This window comes from Rhinolophus sinicus, linkage group LG11, assembly GCF_036562045.2.
Source record: "Rhinolophus sinicus isolate RSC01 linkage group LG11, ASM3656204v1, whole genome shotgun sequence".
Classification (NCBI taxonomy): Eukaryota; Metazoa; Chordata; class Mammalia; order Chiroptera; family Rhinolophidae; genus Rhinolophus; species Rhinolophus sinicus.
This window is the reverse complement of record NC_133760.1, coordinates 67905704-67926368: the sequence shown is the minus strand read 5'-3', so window position 1 is coordinate 67926368 and position 20665 is coordinate 67905704. Positions and strand designations below refer to the sequence as shown.

Genomic DNA, 20665 nt, shown 5'->3' with positions numbered 1-20665 from the left:
AACTTGAAGCTCAAAATTGAAGTGTCGCTGACCCCTGAATTTACCTATCCATACATATCATGTGTCCCCAAAAATAAGACTGGGTCTTATATTAATTTTTGCTCCAAAAGATGCATTAGGGTTTATGTTCAGGGGATGTCATCCTGAAAAATCATGCTAGGGCTTATTTTCCGGTTAGGTTTTATTTTCGGGGACACAGTAGCTGTTTGATCGTCAGATAGAATAAATGTTGGATATGCTGCTTTTCAACTCCCCAAGTGAATCCTCAATTAATTAATCCAGGATTTAAAAATATTTATTTGCCAATTTGATGCATTTACTTTTAAAAGCTAGATTGTTAAAGCAAAGAGTTGTTAATGAATGCAGATATTCATTAAATTTGAGGTAATACTGTGAAGTGGGTTTATTTTTAATCCCATAGGTAGCATATTTTGTTTAAACTACTTACTTCCCCTGATACTTCAGGTGAGAGATTTGTTATGATTTGTATTACAGAGTGATGATTCTTGGTTGCTCATATCATAGTCAGTACTTAAGCAATTAAGGATTTACCCAGTACTAAACGTGTGGTATATTGAAAACAAAATGAAGTGGAAACACTACTTTATTAAGAAATGTAGGGCCGGCCCAGTGGCTCAGGTGGTTGGAGCTCCGTGCTCTTAACTCCAAAGGCTGCCGGTTCGATTCCCACATGGGCCAGTGGGCTCTCAACCACAAGGTTGCCAGTTCAATTCCTCGAGTCCCGCAAGGGATGGTGGGCAGTGCCCCCTGCAACTAAGATTGAACACGGCACATTGAGCTGAGCTGCCGCTGAGCTCCCAGTTGGCTCAGTTGGTTGGAGCGTGTCCTCTCAACCACAAGGTTGCTGGTTCAACTCCTGCAAGGGATGGTGGGCTGCGCCCCCTGCAACTAGCATTGGCAACCGGACCTGGAGCTGAGCTTCACCCTCCACAACTAAGACTGAAAGGGCAACAACATGAAGCTGAATGGCACCCTCCACAACTAAGATTGAAAGGACAACAACTTGACTTGGAAAAAAAAAAAAAAGTCCTGGAAGTACACACTGTTCCCCAATAAAGTCCTGTTCCCCTTCCCCAGTAAAATCTTAAAAAAAAGAGAGAGAGAAAGAAAGAAATGTAGGCAAGCTGTGATGCAGCGACAAGATTATATTATAATATTGTCATTTTGTCATTTTCCCACGGTGTTGCCATTAAATTTCCACTGATTCTAAATGGTTCTTTTTTTTTTTTTTTTTTTTACAATTAAGTGCATATGAACCAAAGTTTTGATTGAAGTAAAAGGTCAGGTTTTATATACATCCTCAGCATTATTATCATTTCTTGTTTCAGAAAAATTATCTACCAGTTCTCTGAATTCTTCATAGAAAGGCAGTTATAGAAATTCTCATTTTTATGAAAGCAGTAAGGTTTTGTAAACACCTAAACTAAGTTCCCTGATGTAATTAAATCTATTTCTCTCCTTGACCATCGGAGCAGGACAAGTGGAAATGTTCAAGGCCACCTCTATGATTTTACCTTCATGTTACCTGAAACTTCATAAGCCTGTTTCTTTGAAGGACTAAAGCAGTTTCGGTTTAGGATTCGCTTTGGCTATGTAGCCTAGAATGTAAATTCTAATCTTTGTCCATTTTCGTTGTGTTAATTGCTTCATCGGTTCTCGTCATCACTCTAGTAGGAGTAGCATGCCCAGTGCTGGGAAAAGATGGGATTCCTTTGGAATTCCCACAGATACAAATCTCCTTATACATTGTCATTTTGATTTTATTTTTCGTAAGCTTGCTTTCAAAAAATAACTGAGCAGTGGAGTGTCTTCATTTAGGTAGTTCTAGCTATCTGGCTACTGTTTACCATCCCATTGCCTTAGTTCTTGATGTTGGAAAGCTTTGTAAACCTTTAATTATCACCTTTCTTCTTTGTGAAAAACTCCATTGACTTGCATATCAAGTTGTGTATTTGTCAAATTTTTAAAATCTGTTTTTTTGGAATGTTGTACACAGTTACCAGGGATTTGCAAGTTATTTTTTGGAGAGAAATTTTTTGCAAGTGAGGAAGTAGGAACATGCAAGCACTGAGTAAGAATTGGTCAGTTGATTATAAGCCTTCTGGAGAATTAGAGTCAGGGACCCTAGTCTTCCCTACTGTCACATGTTACTGCTTTTTAGGAATGTCGCTAATGTTAGCTTAGATCACACCTTAACCATGGTGATCTTTTGTTTTCCTTCTGTGGTTATTTTTTCCCTGGTTATATAGCAATATATGTTCATTATAGTAAGTCTGGAAAGTATAAATGAAAAAATAAAAGTAATTCAAATCACTGTTAGCATTAACATTTTGGGGTATTCTCTTATATTAATAAGAGAATATGCTTATACTTGAATCAATCTGTGTGTCCCTATTTTTTCAATTGACAATGTAACCTGAGTATTTCTACACATTATTAAATGAACTTTTTTTTATTATTAGTTTCAGGTCTACAAAACAATGTAATAGTTATATATTTCACCCCTCACAAAGTGATAACCCCCTTTCTGCCAACTATTGCCCCTCTGACATCATATATATCTGTTTCAATTCCATTGACTCTATTCCCTATGCTGTACTCCATGTCCTGTGACCATATATACATATATATATATATATATATATATAAATTATAGTTGACATACAATATTATTCAGCTTCAGGTATACAGTGCAGTGGTCAAGCATCTACACTATTCATGATAAATGAACTTTTAATGTAATAATTTTAATGGCTATGTCATTTGATTCCATGATGATTATTTTATGAATCTGTGTTCATCTTAATTTTTTTTGAAATATGGCAGTGTGGTTTTATTTTATGTCTTAATAAATAGACATAGTGTATGATAGAATCAACCAGATTCACTGAGTGTAGAAAATCAGACTTCTCGATCTAGGAGGATCTAAAGTTTAGAAGCACTAAGTACAAAAAAAGCTTTTTTACGTCTATTAATTGATAGTTCTGAGTACTTTTTTAGACTGGGCTTCGTCATTTAAAAATTATAGTAGCTTTCCCCTCCTTAAATCCCATGTATTTTATCTCGTTTTAAAAGGTCAACCTTTTATGTTTCCTGAGATTTTAATTCTCTAATTCTAAACCTTACTACTTTTGTTCTTAAATTTCATAAAACCACACTACCATATTTCAAAAACATCTCACAGATAAAGATTGATTACTGATACATTGTGGGATTATTGAAAATTGGTTATATTTATTCTTTTCAAGTTTGGGAGTTGCTTTTATTGTTAGATCAATACCAGTTAATTCCTCTCTGTTCTCCCTATTTGCTCCAGATCAGAATGTCTATAACATGTGCTTACACTGTGGGAAGTTCTCAAACTTAATTGTACTATGACCTACCTACAATTTCCTAACAACTATGGGATGTTTCTCTAGACTTCTGAACCCCATACTTATCACTAAATATTTTATTGATTTAATTGCTATGTTTATTGTTTACTGACAGGAATTTTATCAGATGTCAATAACAAAACACTCGTTGTATTCGGTATGATGCAGCATTTCAATTGATAACCTGTCAATTATAACCATTTCTTTTGTGAGTTCTATTTATAAGTGCATCACTTTATTTAATCTAAACATACCTATGAATCTTGGCTTATCTTTTACAAGAAAATACAGAGACAATATATTATGGACCCATCCTTTCTATTTCAGCACGCAATTTACCTGAAACTTCTTTGTTGTTCTTTAATATATTTATATATATTACTGTTCTGTTGGATACATATGGATGGCATTTTCCTTGCTCTTTTTCTAACACAGTAAGTTTGATTTCTATTTTCTATACCTACTGGTTGTTCTGAAATGTATCCTTTAAGTGAGTGGATTTTAGACCATTTTTTTGAGGTTGTTTGAAAGTCTCGTTGTAGCATAGTTTGCGTGAAGTTCTTAGCCAGTATTACAATAAACTCTTGCCTGTAGTCAGAAACCTCGGTTGCTGAGCCTTCTAGTGTAAATATCACTATCTTCTTAAGCTGGTCTTTCAATGATCAGATTAATAAATTTATAGCTCTAAAAGTTATCTAATGAGTAAACCAACTTTTCTATTCTTGAGATACCATTTCATGTGCTAAAAGACATAGAGACTTTAATAGCACAAGAATAACAATTCTTTCCATGCTGAATTATGGAGGGCAGCTCATTGGGTCTTTCTGTTTATTGCTTTACAAATATGCTATAGAAGAATTTACCATCAGTTTTTCCACCTTGGACTCTTAGAGGTGGAGGCAGGAGAGGAATTGGGTCAAGAGCATCCCATAGAAATTACCACACGTGTGACACATCAGGGAGAGATACATTGCTGTGTATACCAAGGTTATATTCAAACAGGCTAAGTAATGATGATAAGAGAATCCTTGAAACCTGAATTACCATCAAGTTCACTTTGAGTGAGTGTGTGCAAGGAAACTTGGAAGCAGAAGCCCTCGGTGAGAGGGTACAGCCTATAGCGATTATTTTATTTGGAAGAACCTTTCCATAGCTTATATCTGTGTCATTTTGCCATCCTAAATAGTGTCCTGAACAAATGACCTGCTGTGAGGAAGTTTGCTTTCCTTTGAAGTGGCTGGTTGATTGATGGATTATATGAACCATCCCCTGAGAATTAGGCACTGAAAGATCTTTTCCTCTCTGTTAGAGAGCGGTTTTTTTCTTTAATGGAATTTGACTCTGACACCTTAGTTGTGTTTGTTAATGACAGCTCTTCTGCATATGCCGTTCATTGCTCTCTCAGCTGATTCTCAAGGCACATTCTCTCATTATAAAAAATAAGAGTATTTTTATCATTATAATATCTTATTAAAGTGGTTCTCAATGCACTTTCTCTTATTATGGCTGCAGTCTCAAAAGTAAATCTGCAGTATGTATGTTCTGCCATAAAAGGAAATGAAGTACTGACATGGAACAACCTGGATGAACCTGGAAAGCCCAATACCATGTGAAAGAAGTGAGAAACAAAAGACCACTTATTTTTGTTTCCATTTACATGAAATGTCCGCAACAGGCAAATCCAAAAAAACAGTAAGTGGACTGGTGGTTGCCAGCTGCTGGGGGAAGGAGGGCCAGGGTGCTTAGTGGGTAAAGGACTCCCTTTTGGGTAATGAAAGTGATCTGAAGTTAGATAATAGTGACGGTTGCACAGCATTGTGAATATACTAAAACCCATTAAACTGGTATACTTTAAAATGGGTAAATGATCAATTGTACTATATAAAATTTTATCTCAAAGATGAAAAGGTACATCTGCATGTTGGCTGATTAGCAGCAGAATGGGTGGCTTTTTTTTTTTTTTTTCTTTTTTCTTTTAAGGAGGGTGCAGCTCACAGTGGCTCATGCAGGGATCTAACCAGCAACCTTGGTGCTACCAGCACCATGCTCTAACCAACTGAGCTAACTGGTCACCCGGAATGTGTGGAGTGGCCTTTTATCCAATGAGTTAAGTGGTGGGTGAGAGTAAGGATGGAGGCAGGTTGCAGCTGAAATATATGAGAGGAGTTCCCTCCGTAAGGGAAGCATGTATTTGTCCAGTGGCAAGTGCTGTTGGATAATCACCTTTACTTTTCAGTATTAATGGGCGTAGGAGACTTTTGGTTAACGTGCTTGATTGATTCCAGTCCTGTTTGTGTGTTCACTTTCTTTTATTGGAACTCTTCTTTGAAAAATCTGCTGCTCGCCCTCTTTTTTTGGAAATTAGTTTCCAGTTTGTTGACTAGGTGTAGATTATACGCCTTATATTTTGAGATTCTCTGGTATATACAGACATGAATGTATGAGTCCCAGTTCTACTAAAAGGGGCTGTGGAAGCAGCTTACTGGTACGGAAAACAAATGTTTCCTTACTTCATTCTCCAGATTATCTGCTGCTGTGAGCGTGTTGCATCATCACCAGTCCTTGACTCACGGTGTCATACTTTCACTAATCTGTGCATTACACTAGACGGAAAAAGGAAACCCCTTGGGTTGACGTCAAATTTATTGACTGTACTGGGATGATTTCGGGAGCCTGATGATTTGGGGGAGACAGAGGAGTTCAGTTTGTCGGACTACGAAATGTGTGCCCCTCGTCTACTCTGCTAGCAGGAAACAGGATCCAGGGCATGAATTGGGGATGGGGCACAGCCTTTCAGACCTGAGCCCTTGGTCTCAGGACTACACGGAGAATGGCAGGCTAGTCTGCTGCAAAATGCTGGGGTTCAGTGTCTGGTCGTTGGGCAAAGGATTGTTTCCTACCCTTCATTCACTATTCCTCAGCTCTATGGAGAGCTGCAGCTAGGTCTAACAAACAGCAACCAGTGGTGTCAGACTTGTCAGTGATCAGCCCGCCAAGTGCAGTTCCTTGTTACGTGACAAGTGGAGAAAACATACGGCAGGCAGGTGGTGGCAGCAGCACCGTTATCAGCTCGCAGTGAGATTGGCAGTTGATTCGCAGATAGTGATGCCCGCCTGCCATGGACACACTACACCGCTGGGCCCCCGGAAGCCCCCATGAGTGTGTCCTCCACGGTGGCTCGCCTGCCCTGCAGACTTCTTCTTGGTTGGCAGACACCACTGAGTGGCGACCCTGGCCTCAGCCTGGGGCCTCGTGTGAGGAAATAGTCAACACGGAAGTCTGGTGGTGAGCAGGCCAGTTGTGGGGTGTTATTTGTTGTTGCTGTTGTTTAATAAAGGCATATTTTTGTATCTTTTATTCCAATACCATTTATTTTTTTAAAAAACTTAATCTTATGTTTTCCTCTTCCAAATGTAATTAAAAATTTTTAATCCCAGAAATGTATGGTGATAGTGAAAAGTGGAAAGTACCCTGTAGTTTGCTTCTTTTATTAGGGCATGTTTCCATAGCAGAATGTATAGCTCGCCCTGGGTTTTCACAGCTACAGCATATTGAGAAGTGCTGGTAATGCACTAGTAGAACAAAATAGCCACAATCACTGCCAGCTTGGAACTCATGGGCTAGTGTGAGAGTTAGGTCACAACTTGTAATTATGCATTTATGTTAAACAACCAAGAATGCGAAGGACAGAGAGCTTGTACGTACATCTTTGTTTCTATCGACTAAGTTCCTAGATGTGGAATTATTGAATCAAAGGACACCCGCGTATTAAATGTTACCACAGTTGCCAGTTTGACCTCCAAAGATGTACCAATTTAGGTTCCTGCCAACAGTGAAAAATACTATGTCAAGAAACACATGAACATGGAAGTTCATTAGACAAAAGCATGGACAACAGTCGTTACATTCAAGTGGAAAACTAGACAGAGGTGGGGAAATTATGGTGGGATGCAATGAAGTTTCCCCAAGTGTGTAGCTCTGCATGTGACAGATTCCAAGAGAGGTCTATTCTTCATAGGAGAGGGAATGTCAGAGCACAAGACAGCCACCATTATTTGACAATTTCATGGGAAGTCAATGAGCTATAGAATGCTCTGTCCCACTCTATGACTGCTCCTGAGGAATGCTGAAGCCCATGCCTTTAGTTAGCTTGTGGTACCTAGACACATTGCCGGAGTTAGCTCTTCTTTTCAGGAAGTAGGAAAATAGACAGAGATATTTCATATCCCGGAAAAGGTGGAATAATTTGTCCTGCCTCCGAGTTCTCCTTTTTTAACGGGTTATTGGACATGTATTCTAATTATTGTTTCCTTTGGGTAGCCATCTATTTTTCAGGGACTGTGATGGAAGTATCCTCTTGAATTTCTTAAACAGATTCTGGAATTGGCTGGGCTTGAGATAAGAGTTGTCTGGCTTCTGCCTGGCTCATGCTGCTAAGTTACTGCCTTATGGAGTAACTGTCTTGTGTAGGTAGAATAGCCTCAGTGCGCCCTTTCTCTCTCAATTGTGGCGAAATAAAATTTACCGTATCAGCCATTTTTAAGTGTGCAGTTCAATAGTGTTAAGTATATTCACATTGCTGTGCAGCCAATCTCCAGAACTTTCTCATCGTGCAAAACCAAAACTCTGTGCTCATTGAACATCTATTCCCCATTCCCTCCTCCCTCCAGCCCCTGGCAACCACCATTGTACTTTGTTTCTTCGAGGGTGACTACTCTAGATAACCTCATTTCGTTGGAATTCTACAGTATTTCTTTTTTGTGACTGGGCTGTTGCACTTAACAACAGGTCCTCGAGGTCCATCCAAGTCATAGCATGTGTCAGAATTTCCTTTCATTTTATGGCTGAATATTATTCCATTGTATGTATATACCACATTTTGTTTATCCTTTTATCCATGGATGGACATTTGAGTTGCTTCCATCTTTTGGTATTGGGAATAATGCTGCTATGAACATGGGGTAAAAATATCCCTGAGACCCTGTTTTCAATTCTTTTGGATTGAATATTCTCAAAAGTAGAATTGCTGGATCTTACAAGGTCAGATGAACAATTAAGTTCGCGAACTTGCTACAGTGATGTTGCTAACCTTTTTAGGTATTTAAGGGATTATTCATTATGAATTTATACCAACTGGACAAACAGTGAACCAAGTGTACTATTAGGAAGTGCTGGAAAGGCTGCGTGAAAAAGTTAGACAACCTGACCTTTTCAGCAACAATTCATGGCTCTTGCATCACGACAATGCACCAGCTTACATGGCACTGTCTGTGAGGGAGCTTTCAGTCAGTAAACAAATAACTGTATTGGAACACCCTCCCTACTCACCTGATCTGGCCCCCAATAACTTCTTTCTTTACCCAAAGAGAAAGGAAGTATTGAAAGGAAGACGTTTTGATGACATTCAGGACATCAAGGGTAATACGACGACAGCTCTGATGGCCATTCCAGAAAAAGAGTTCCAAAACTGCTTTGAAGGGTGGAGTAGGCGCTGGCACGTAGCTTCCCAAGGGGAGAACTTTGAAGGTGACTGTAGTGATGTAGCACTTTTTCTAGGATGAGTTCACGAACTTAATTGTCAGACCGCATATGGTAATTTTTAGTTTTTTGAAGAACCTGAGCAATAATTTTGCTTCTTGTCCAGGATAAGTTAGCAGTGGAAACTGGAGATGTGTGAATTTGGAAGAAGGCCTCTTTATCTATATAGCTGCCTAGAGCCAGCGTACTTCATGAATTTGGGCTGTTTGAGATGGCAAACGCAGCATTTGACCTAGGTTTACCATTCACTGCTCATCACCCGGTTCCTGAATGTGTATTTGTGTTTGTGGCCCGGAGAGTTGTCTGTGTGCATGTACCTGCTTTTTAAAACAGTGGCTACAAGTCAGGAGACCTAGATTTGGAGGTGGACACAGATGCAGTTCAGGTTGGCCTTTGATCAGTGTCTGTGTGTAGTTTCAGACGTTGACCTTCAGTGTTAATGCTGTACGCCTGCTGTGCCTTTGATCAAGGAACTTCCGTTTCATTTAGTAGCTCTCTATCTTCTGCGTGAAATACAGGCAGAGTCCGGTGCGTGTCAAGTAAGAAAAGCCTGTGATGTTAACACCTGACTATCTTGGAATCTTTTCTTAGCAACAAAACGGAGAATATTTTATATAACAGAACAGCTGTATCCTTGGGCTCTATTTCTTTGTGCCATTGGCAAGCATTCCTTAAGAATCATTATATTTTTCCTTCATAATGCTCCTTGGAGGTCCTGACACACTTCTTTTAGTCCAATTCACCATTCTAAGTGTAGCCTTTCATTTACTTGTCTGACTGATTTCTGAACACCAGTTCATGGGCATGTAGGAGAAATGGGTGTGCTCTGAATGCACGATGGCTTTGCACACCCAAGTAATACCTAACCCCCAGCACAATAGAATTTATTGGAACTCTTGGCAAGGTAAATACTTTAGCCCCCACTTTTATTGCTTAGATTTCCCAGTTTGGCCTTTTGGCGAGTGGAGACATTTCCTTCATAGATTGGCATATATTTGCAGAGAAAATGTAATGTAACCTTTTGTTTTTATCCATGTCTTAATAATATCCTTTTTTCCCCCTCCAGTAATAATTCTTGTCGTTAAGCAAATCCCCTTTCTTCCTATCCCTGAGGCTCGCATCTTAGTTTTATTACTGCTGTTGTTTCAAAGACCGGGTGACATTGTATGTGTTCTACAAAAAAAAGCAGAAGTATCTCAATATTTGTGCTGCTTGTGTGCCTGGACCTCCTCCAGGGAGCGTTCTGGACAAAGTGATTTAATTTCCCCTGACTGCTGCTGACCTTGGAAATTTTGGACACAGATGACTGTGAGTGACACTTGTATAGAGGAGAAAAAAAGACCCATATTCCACTTCCATCCTCATGAGGAGTAAGAAACATGCAGGGGACACAGGAGGTAGTTTCCAGTAGTCCTTTGGGGGCCACCGGCATTCTTTTTTAGGGACAGACAGTGTTGCATTAAAATTAGTATTGGACGAGTGATACCATGATAGAGTAATGAGTAAGCTATTGGTCAGAGCATTAGCACAAACACAGATTACATTTTTTTAGATATATTTATAGGTTTATGAGGACTTAACAATTAAGAGGATTCATGAAAATGCCTGCAGCTGCAAGATTATTTCCAATGGTGGTCTCTGTTTTCCTCTATAATCCTCATCAGGTTTACTGGAAATATTTTCAGTTGTCAAACTATATTTCCCTAATGATTTATGTGTGCCTATTCTTTAGTTTATATAATAAACTGTGTAGTAAATTTTCAGTCCATTTTAATGTTATGTTTGTTTCCATTTTGTTACCATTACTTTTAGAAATCTTTGCCAACCTCAGATGGCCCCTTATATAAAACAGCTTCACATACATTTATAGGTCTCAGGCCAGTGTATGCTTCTAATTAAATATTTACCAAACTGAATGTTTTTTGGGGGAACAATGATGTCTACTTTAATGAATGCCTAATGTGGGCTGGTGCTTCGCAGTGTCTGCAGGGGCCCTGCATTAAGCTGGGTTTTGCCTTTCCCCTCACAGCAGATAAAGGCATCTGCCCCTCCAGCAGGAGAGTTGGAGGGTTAAAGGTTTAATTTTGCCAGAAATGCATCAGATAAGAAAGCTCCCTGACTCTGTGCTTCTAGAGGTTTGTAAGCACAATAGGTTAACATTCCATTGATGAAAATGAAATGTGCTCAAAATAGTTCTGACTCTGCGACTCTGCGTGGGAGTTTGGAAGGGTGATTGTAGATGGGAGAAAGCAACATAAATACATGTGAATAAACAGCCAGCCTTAGCACCTAATTACAATGATTTGGAAGTGGGCGTTACAAGACTATATCTAGGCTGGATTGGAGAGGTAGGGAGGGAGACTGGTTTCTGTCTCCTTATCTTTGCAGTGTAGTTTTTGTCAGTTAATCTGTAAAAGTTGTTTTAAGAGATATCAGAGCTCAAAGATGTGCAAATGGAGCATATACATTTCAGCTTTGGTCTGCGGTTATACAAATACATAGTGCACATCTACCAATTGCTCATTTTCTTTCTAATAACATCAGTACTCAGCAGAAGCATTATTCGTAACTACCAAAACCAGATAGTCACCATCCATCCATTACATTTCAGACTCTAAGGTAAAGAATTCTAGAGTTGTATTAGCAAATCAACAATAAGTAAAATATAGCCATTGAATTGGTAGAAGTCCCTATAAAGTATCTTTATCAAGCTATTGAACAGAGTATACTTTATAATGGTAGTTATAAGTTAGGAGTTCCCCCCCCCCCTTTGTACAAATGTGTTCTCACACCCAAAATTCTTTTTTGGAACTGAAAAAACGTAAATGGCTTATCTTTCTAGTCTAGTCAGGTAATGGATTTTTAAAAGAAAATGAAGGATAAACATTTTATTTTTTTATACCTGGTTTCTCCTACTGTGTTTTTGCATATGTAGCTTAGGAGTGTTTATAGGGATTCACAAAACAGAAGATACTGCGAGTTCACAGGAGAAAATAGAGAAAGTCAGGACCACAGAAGCTAGGATCCGATGCGAGGAACAAGGCTAAGACTCCTGTGCCATGACAGATACTCTAGGCATGTGCAGTCTGCTAGGACCATAACCTTCCGTGGCCGTGTGGTGTTTGAAATGGGGCGGGTCCAAACGGAGCCCTGCTGTACCTGCAAAACACACACCAGATTGTGAAGACTGCATATGAAAGAAAGAAGTAAAGTAATCCTTTTTTAATGTTGGTCACATGTTGATATGATACTGTTTGGGGTATTTGGAAATATGATTAAAAATAACTCGATCTGTTTCTTTGTCCTCTCTCAATGTCGCTACTAGAAGATGTACAGGTGCGTACGTTGCTGTCAGCTGGCGCCCTCTCTGCTGAGCACCTTCAGGGCCCCTTGCTCAGGTGGGAGGGACGCCCAGGCTGTGCCCGGAAGTGGGACCAGCGGGCTCCTTAGCAATTTGTTTTGAAGCTCGTCCTGTTGTAGATGAATGGGTGATCAAAACATGTTTCAAATTAAAAAAAAAAAAAGATAACTTATATTCTTAGAATAATTACTTAATGTGCTTTTTAGCAGGGAAAAAAGATCTAGAATACATCAATATGGAGCAGTGTTATGGAACGTCCTGTTACATCCAAAGCAAATGGAAACTAGGTCTCTCTTTGTTCATTAGCTTCTGAATTTTGTAAGGCAAGGAGTATCCTCCAAAAATATCTCTAGTTAACCTATTAATTGAGATAATTCCCTGCCTTCTGCTTCAATTATATTCAGTAAATAAAATCTCCAATAACAGGTACCTGCAAAACGTGTAAATAAATACTAGCAAATCATTCCTTAAAATAAGCCCTATTTATCTCTAAGTTGGGATGAATATGTATGAGGTATATATTCTTGTTTGCTGTAACTCCTTAAGGAGAAAAATATTTAATTGAGTCTTTCTGCCTTATGATTTCGGTAGTCTAATGATTTAAATCAACATGCATCTTATTTATGCATATGTGTATGTATGCATCATTGATTTATTTATCTTGTGGATACTTATTTAGCACTTACTTTGTGCCAGGCTGTCCTCTAAGAAAATCAGTATATGTTTATCTAAAAATAACTGACTCATAGAGCTTACTGTGAGTCAGGCCCAGCTCTAAATAAGTGCCTCATGTGTATTAATGCATTTCTTCTTATAACAGTGAGATAGGCAAAGGTGTCCATGTTAAACTGAAGCATAGGGAAGGTAAGTTCACACAGCTCATATGCAGAGTTCATGTCTTTATCTATGCTGTGGGAAATACTTTATTCTACTTACTTTTATCTCCTGGCTACATTAGCTGGACTTGCCCTGATGATGTTGTCTTTTCTACGTCTGGGGTGCATAGAGGCTTTCCATAACAACCTGGAAATTCTGTCTTGAGAGTGACAGGTCATATAAGAGCTTATTTGAGAGGCAGGGTATTTATTACAGCTCTTCGTGAATTTATGATTGGCCATGTGAAATAGTGGGTGGGACCATAGGGCAATTATGCAAAATAGCTTCACATAACAGCCCTAGTTATATTAAAACTAAACTCAGGCTTCGGCCTGGAAGTGTTGTGATATGCAATTGTTTTTCTCCCTACCTTATCTTTTATGCATAGGTAGTTGCGATTTTGTCATTTCATTATCATCAGCATCATAAAGTCTATGAAGTTCTTTGGTGGTTTGACACTTTTCTAGTGATTAGTTAGTTGTAATGAATAACAGCCATAGATCTTTGGAATTCCTTATGTGTGGCCCAAAACTCTTCTGTTGGACTAAACTGCTTCCAGTCTTTATAAGAGATTGAGGCATAAATTAGGTTCTAAATTCTCATCTTAGTTCCTCTGAAGGGTCCTTGAAATTGCTTTCAAGGAAAACTCCACAGTCTAATGGACCAAAGATGAATTAGATTGCCTGCTACCCTTTCTTTTATTTGAGAACCTCTTTGAGAAACAATGTGGGAAATTATATATATTTTCCTTGCTTAATCTGTTATAGAAATGGCTTCAATTAACTCTTTATCCCAATTTCAAAATACTCCTCCCCGCCCCCTACTTTAAATTAATATATTTTTCTTATATAAAACAGCAGAATGATCAGCAGCTTGACAAAAGTGTCCTCAAAATGCCTAATGCCCTCATTTCAAAAGTGTGCTTCAAAATTTTATGTCTGAAAAGGTTCCCGATTACACACATCCATTGATGAAATATATTTCCTATATGCGCTTCTACATGTACAGGCTGTGACAATAGTTTCAGTAAATAAAAGACATGGTCTCCCTTCTCTTGGAGCATACAATCTGTGTGTTCCAGTTTATTGGAGTAAATGTAAAATAGGAATCACAGAGGTCCAAGAAAACGCTGTCTAGTAAACCATGCTTGGCTAAATTATCTTTTAGAGTTCTAGAGTTCAGTGCAACTCTGAAGCTGTAGTCTAGTGCTCTCATTTTCCAAGAGAACAAAGGTGTTTGTGACTCATTTGTAAGCGAGTGACAGGTGGGGCCAAGCGAGAGCCCATGGCTCCTCGATTTTGGTCATTGCTTTAAAGAGGGATTGGGCCCCACCTTTGTGTCACATACCTGGAAAATTCCTACTTGTATACCAAACATTCCAGAGGTATCTTTGCTTGAAAAATGAGGACCACATCTGCGTTAACCCATTACTCCTCTTTAACTCATGCCATTCCGTATGTACTTACCCACAAGCGCAGAATTCAGGTTACCATTTATTCAGATGAAGACATTGCTGATATCTGCAGTTGTTTTCATTGAAACTGTTTAAACTGTGGTTGTTTTTCATGTGACTGACAAATCAGTGATGAGTATCGAGAGATGGAAAAACTCCAAGGTAGGGGAACAGATCTCAGAATCTGCAGGAGAGGGACATGCGTGCTAATCACATGTTGACTTTAATTCCTGATTTGTCATCACAGTCTGCAAGTGTGTGTCTTGGCTGTGGGCTGTTCTCAGGGCCTCCTTTGTATTTGAGGTTTTTTTGTGTGTTTTTTTTTAAATAATGTTGCCTCCCCAGTGAGCTCTTTAATCTCTTACTTACTTTCAGTTCTCTTTCTCTAGATAGAGGAAAAAATTAATTGGCAGATCAGTGTAGCCTTTGGTTCTCTTGGTGATTGAAGATTAAAGTGTTTTTTGTTGTTTGTTTTGGTTTGGTTTGGTTTGTTTGGTCTTCCCATTGCTCTCCCTGAGAGACTTTTTTGGGATCGCATGTCTTTTGGCCTCTGGACTGGAAGATGAGATGCTCAGATGCTCAGGTGTTCATTTTTGTTTGTTATCATTGTCCCCACCCCCACGGCTCCTCAAGTGGCCTTCTTGATGGATTGGCGCTCCCTCTGTGTGGAGAGCTAATGTCGCTCTGTGTGATTTATTTGGCACTGAAGAGCTGCTATCCACTCTTGTGTGCTGAGGAGGAGGGTGGCACTGGTACACACAAGGGAACCTTGAGATGCACTTCGTTTATTTTTAAGCAGGGTGAATTTTTCTCCCCTGGTGGGAGAATTCAGGGCTTCAGCTTGTTAGATGGATTGAGTGACTCCACAAAGATATGTGGACCTCTCCCCTCATATGCACATATTTTTTGACTTCCTACCCAATGCTCCAAATTGGACCGCACCCATGGCTATGGCCTTTTTAAACGTGGCCTTGAGTTACTTCACATTCCTGAGTGTGGGCGCCCTTGGGGTTTTGCTTGTGTGACCTGCTGATTTCCTGTGTGGTTTTGCCACAACTTCAGCAGGTATCCAGGTGTGCTCCCAGCCCCCTTCCTGCTTCTGTCCGTTAGGTGTAGAGGAGATGGCCGGGTGCACGGACATGGACAGCGTGGTGAGAGCATCCCCCCTCCCTGGGGGTGGAGTCAGCCATGCCTCCCTGTGTAGCCCTCGGTTCTTGCTCTGTCTTGGGCCTGTATTAGCTCTGGCTGGCTGCACACAGGGAAACCACTGACACCACTTTGTTGGAGGTACCAGGTCAACCCCACCCCACTCCAGTCTGATCACATTCCTCCTGTTTACCAATCTCCTTAGCGTTAGACACATGGATAAGCCCAAGCAGTCATTTCAGTGCAGACTCCTGACTCTAGGATTCGCCTTTAGCTTTCCTGCTTTTCTGTGTTATTGTATTATGACACTACTTCTTACCTTCAGCTCTTAATTGGCTTTCTCTCTGATACGGCCGATGCTCTGAAAACGTGATTGGATGGAGTGTTCAAGTGAGTGATCTGACAGAATTTGGAGGCAGCTGTCCTTTTCAGAATTTCCATATTCATTTTAAAATGAGTTTTTGAGGAACAGAGAATTTGAAAGGATTTCAATGGTGTTCATCAGCGGTGTGGCTGGACTTGATGCTGGTGATGTGGGCTGTCTCTAAGCTGATTGACGGGAACTAAAGACGCGGTTAGGAAACTGGATCCTAGACTTTTGGACTATGGGGGTGGCTTCAGACGGCTCAGCCACTGTGTGTCTTCAGTGCAGCTATGTAAACCTGGGCCATGACCCAAACCAAGCACCTACTGTGATTCTATAGGACAGACCCTGTATGTTGGCTAAGTAATGGCACATACGTGTTTCTGTGGAGACAGAAGCATGTTTATCATAAAGAAAAGGCGTTGCTCAGTATGTCCGTAACCCATATATTTAGTGTATACCGGCACTAACCAGCTTTCCTGTTTTAGGCTCCTAACTTCCTAACCTGTTTGTATACACATCCTTTCTTAACTCAGACCCTAAGGGTTCTTCTGGTCCATGCTGTCCTGGGTTGTTTTTTTCCAAAACGTCCTAACTGTAGCTTTGCTGGATTGGGTGTGTGGTTAGCTGTGTCATTTTGATTCACATCGTGTGAAACCTGTCCCTAGCATGTTTGTGATTGTCCCCTTGTTTGCTCTTCTTGATAGTTCCTCACTTGGTCCTTGAGAATTTATGGCAGACTGAAATTACATGCAATTTTTCTTAGAGGCATCTCACATTTTTTAAAAGCTGGTTTTCAAAGGCGCCTGAAGGTTAAAGACCTGCTTTACCATCATGTGTCGGAGTCCTGCAGGAACATTGCAAACCTCTGCTCTATCAAGTACAATTTCTGTGGGGCCTTAAATATTCAGCCATTTGTCTCTCATTTGGCATCACTCATCTTTTCTTTTTTTTAATAAACTTTTTTTTTTTTTTGTAGAGCAGCTTTAGGTTCACAGCAGAATTGAGCAGAAAGTACCGCGTTCCCATATTCCTCCCCCCTCCCCCTGCCATGTGCTTCTTCCCTACTAGCAGCACCCCCCACCCCCCCCCAGAGCGATACATTCGTTGTAATTGATGCACCTACACTGACACATCGTCAGTTTACATTAGGGTTCTCTCTCGCCGTGTGCCCTCTATGGGTTTGGACAAACATAAGAACGTGTATCCTCCATCGTAGTCTCACAGAGTAGGTTTACTGCCTTAGACATCCTCTGTGCTCCACCTGCTCATCCCTGTCTGTCCCCCGAGTCCCTAGAATGGCTGATCTTTTCACTTCCTTCATAGTTTTGCTTTTCCAGAATAGCATGGTCGGAATTACACAATACACAGCTTTTTGACTTGCTTCTTTCTCTTTGTAACATGCATTCAGACTCCTCCATGTCTGTTCATAGCTGATAGCTCATTGCGTTTTAGCGCTGAATAGTATCCCTTTGACTTCATGATCCACAGTGTATTTATCCATCGCCATCCCTAAGGACGTGTTGGTTGCTTCCCAGTTTGGGCAATGATGTACCAAGCTGCCGTAAACATCTGTGGACAGGTTTTTGTGAGGACGTTGGTTTTCAACTTGGGAACATATGGCGAAAGTATATTTTTTTGTATGAAGCCACCATCCTGTCTCAAAGTGGCTGTACTATTTTGCATTCTCACTAAACAATTCCTGCCCCACGTGTCCACCAACATTTGTTATCAGTGTTCTGGATTTGGCCCATTCTAATAGGTGTGTAGTGTTAATGTGCATTTCCCCCATAACATACGATGTGGAGCATCTTTTCGTGTGATTTATTTGCCATCTGTAAGTCTTTTTTGGTGAGTTGTCCAGGTCTTTTATCCATTTTTAAATTGGGTTCATTTTCTTATTCTTGATATTTAAGAGTTCTTGGTATACCCAAGAACTGCCCCCTATCAGATGTGGCTTTTGTGCAGATATTTTCAAGTGGTGTGTGGCTCAGCTATCTTTCAGTTGTTTGAAATCTTAGATCCAGAAAATGGAACTGTGAGCAAGGTGAGCTTTCACAGCTGTGCCGGTGTGAGTGGCTGCTAGCGCACTATGTTGCCAACTCCCAACTTGAACTCCCTTGATTCTTTATTTTCAGGTCAATGTGACTGTGGACTACATCAGACCAGCCAGCCCAGCCACAGAGACGGTGCCTGCCTTTTCCGAGCGTACCTGTGCCACTGTCACCATTGGAGGAATGTGAGTGCTTAGCTGCGCCTAAGAGTTCTCTCCTCATTCACGTCTCTCCTTCCTTCCTTCCTTTCACCCTGATTGGCTTTCTGTTGCTCTTAACACAATGATTTATGATTGGTATGTGCCTGCGTAGCACTTTATGTTTGCAAAGGAGTTTATAATCACTCATTAGCTAATCATATACTTCATTATTGTTATTTAAGATGTATTGGGCTCTGTGTACTATGGCACGCGCGATTACTATTAATAATGCCATTTACTGAGTGTTAGTCAGGCCCTAGGTACTATCCGAAAGTAGTCTGAAAGATTTCTCGCATAATAGTTTAGGAAGTTTAATTGTAGACCAAAAATGTAAAAAAGGAGGGAAGGACGAGAGAGGTTAGTTAGACATTTTCTTTGTGTCGGTGTCTGTAGTCAGTAGATGACAGGGTCTTCCTCTTCTAGAGTGTGGGCTGTTTCCTGCTTGTATTCCAAAGTCTCTTGAGAGCTTGATGGATGAACAGTCCTCTAAGGGAGGTATCTGATGGGAGATGGCAGAAACCTACTGGGCCATGCTTCTACCATAAATATTAATAGTCAGTCAGTCCCAGTAGCAGTTCTTACTCTGCATAAAATCTACCAGCATGGTAATTGTTTCCTTCTCTATTTAACAATCTTAAATGCTGTTTGTTACCAAACTGGTATTTTTCTTTTCTTTTAAGGGGGCCTGGTGGAGGGGAAGAAAAGTATAGGTTTCTCATCAAAACAGGGATTGTCTTATTGAAAGTACAATGAAGCCCTTTGGGAGAAACATCTCTAAGCTGCAGAAGAGAATCTTGTAGCTGATTTATCTTCCAGAAGCTCTCCAACCGGACAGGAGCCTTTTTCCCTCTTTCTTGTGGTCACATCTGGAAATAAGTATTTTCAGCCCCTGTTACCAGCCCTATATTAATGTTGTCGCTGTTCACATAACGATCGGAGACTTCGTTTTTGCCAAGAGAAACTTAATCTGGGCTCTTGATGTCATTACCTTAACACCACCACAGGCGTCTTGTTTTGTTTGAAGCAGCTTCTTGACAAATCAGATAATCTTTTTGAAATGGGAGAAAGGAAATATTTTGGTCATTCCCATTACTGGTAAAAACAAATCACTACTGTAAAAACGCACTGCTTTTGTTTTTGGCAGATGTCTTCCACCCGTGTTTACCGAAACAAACTTTTAGAGTGGATTTTTTTTTTTTTTTTTTTCATTTAGTTACCTCTGAGGTATATTTTAAAAGTAAATTTACACTGCTTACAATGAGATATTCTGGGAGTGTTCTATAGGGATTATTTGCAAAGGGAATTTGAGATAGCTGGTGTAAAATTGTTTCCAGAATAGGAGGTTATGGTCATGTCCCGTGCCATGAAACCTTGAGGTTTCAACTTCATTGATCTTGGCTGTCACCCAGACGTGGCTAGCCTTGTCACCCAGAAAGGCTAGCCTGCCTTTCTGTAGAGGTCAGGTGACTCTGTTCCAGCCAAAGTTTTACTCAGATTCTCAAGTCCTGGTAAGAAGGTGTCAACCTTTTTATGAATTTGGTCAGTTAACAATGGAAGTTGATTGGTCTGAATTAACAATATTATGTATCTGAACTGTGGGTTCATGCCAGAGATGATAACCTTGAATTTCTACTTCCTGGTTCTTGTCATTGGATTGTAAGAAACAGTTTTTTACGATTTACCAAAGTATTAACCTTGAATAAGACCAGCCTGGCAGGGTACCCGGGAAGTACAGACTTCCTTCATAGATTTGTTTCTACTAAACTAGACTCGGCTGTGCTACAATTGGGAGAGATACAGGATTTAGTGATATTGTTGAGACCAGTCCTCACTAGACAATAAGCTCCTTGAAGGTAGTGATTTGTGTCTTTTGTTTCCTGATGTAGTCTCAGTATTCAGTGTATGGTAGGAGTTCAATAAATTTGTGAATGATTTGTTTACTGTATTGCAGAGCGTTCCTTTATGAAGCATAACAGGGCGTCCTTAAATGTCTCTTCTGTGTTACAGGTTTGTTTTTATCTGATCAGTATTGGAAAACTTGTTTCTGATAGTTTTCCTCTTTTGTTTAAGTATTGGAAGGTACCAAAGACAGTGCATCTCTAGAGAGTGAATCTGGAAACATGCTTTTTGTATTCCAGTCTTACTCGTAGCTTTTCTTTATTTTCCTTTGACTTGTTTTTTTTTTTTTTTTTTTTTTTTGCTGTTTTTTCCTGAATATTCTATACTTAAATAATGTCAAATAATATTGTAGAAAAATTGAGGTATTAATAAAAATGTC

General features: G+C 39.9%; 1 protein-coding gene across 1 annotated transcript in view; it reads left to right on the top strand.

The window, feature by feature from the left end:
- Positions 1–20665, top strand: part of SND1 (staphylococcal nuclease and tudor domain containing 1) — a 413670-nt gene that overhangs the window by 174034 nt on the left and 218971 nt on the right. Inside the window, exon 12 of the mRNA XM_074315643.1 lies at positions 18272–18372. Coding sequence (XP_074171744.1) covers positions 18272–18372 — 101 coding nt within the window. The remainder of the gene's footprint in view (positions 1–18271; positions 18373–20665) is intronic.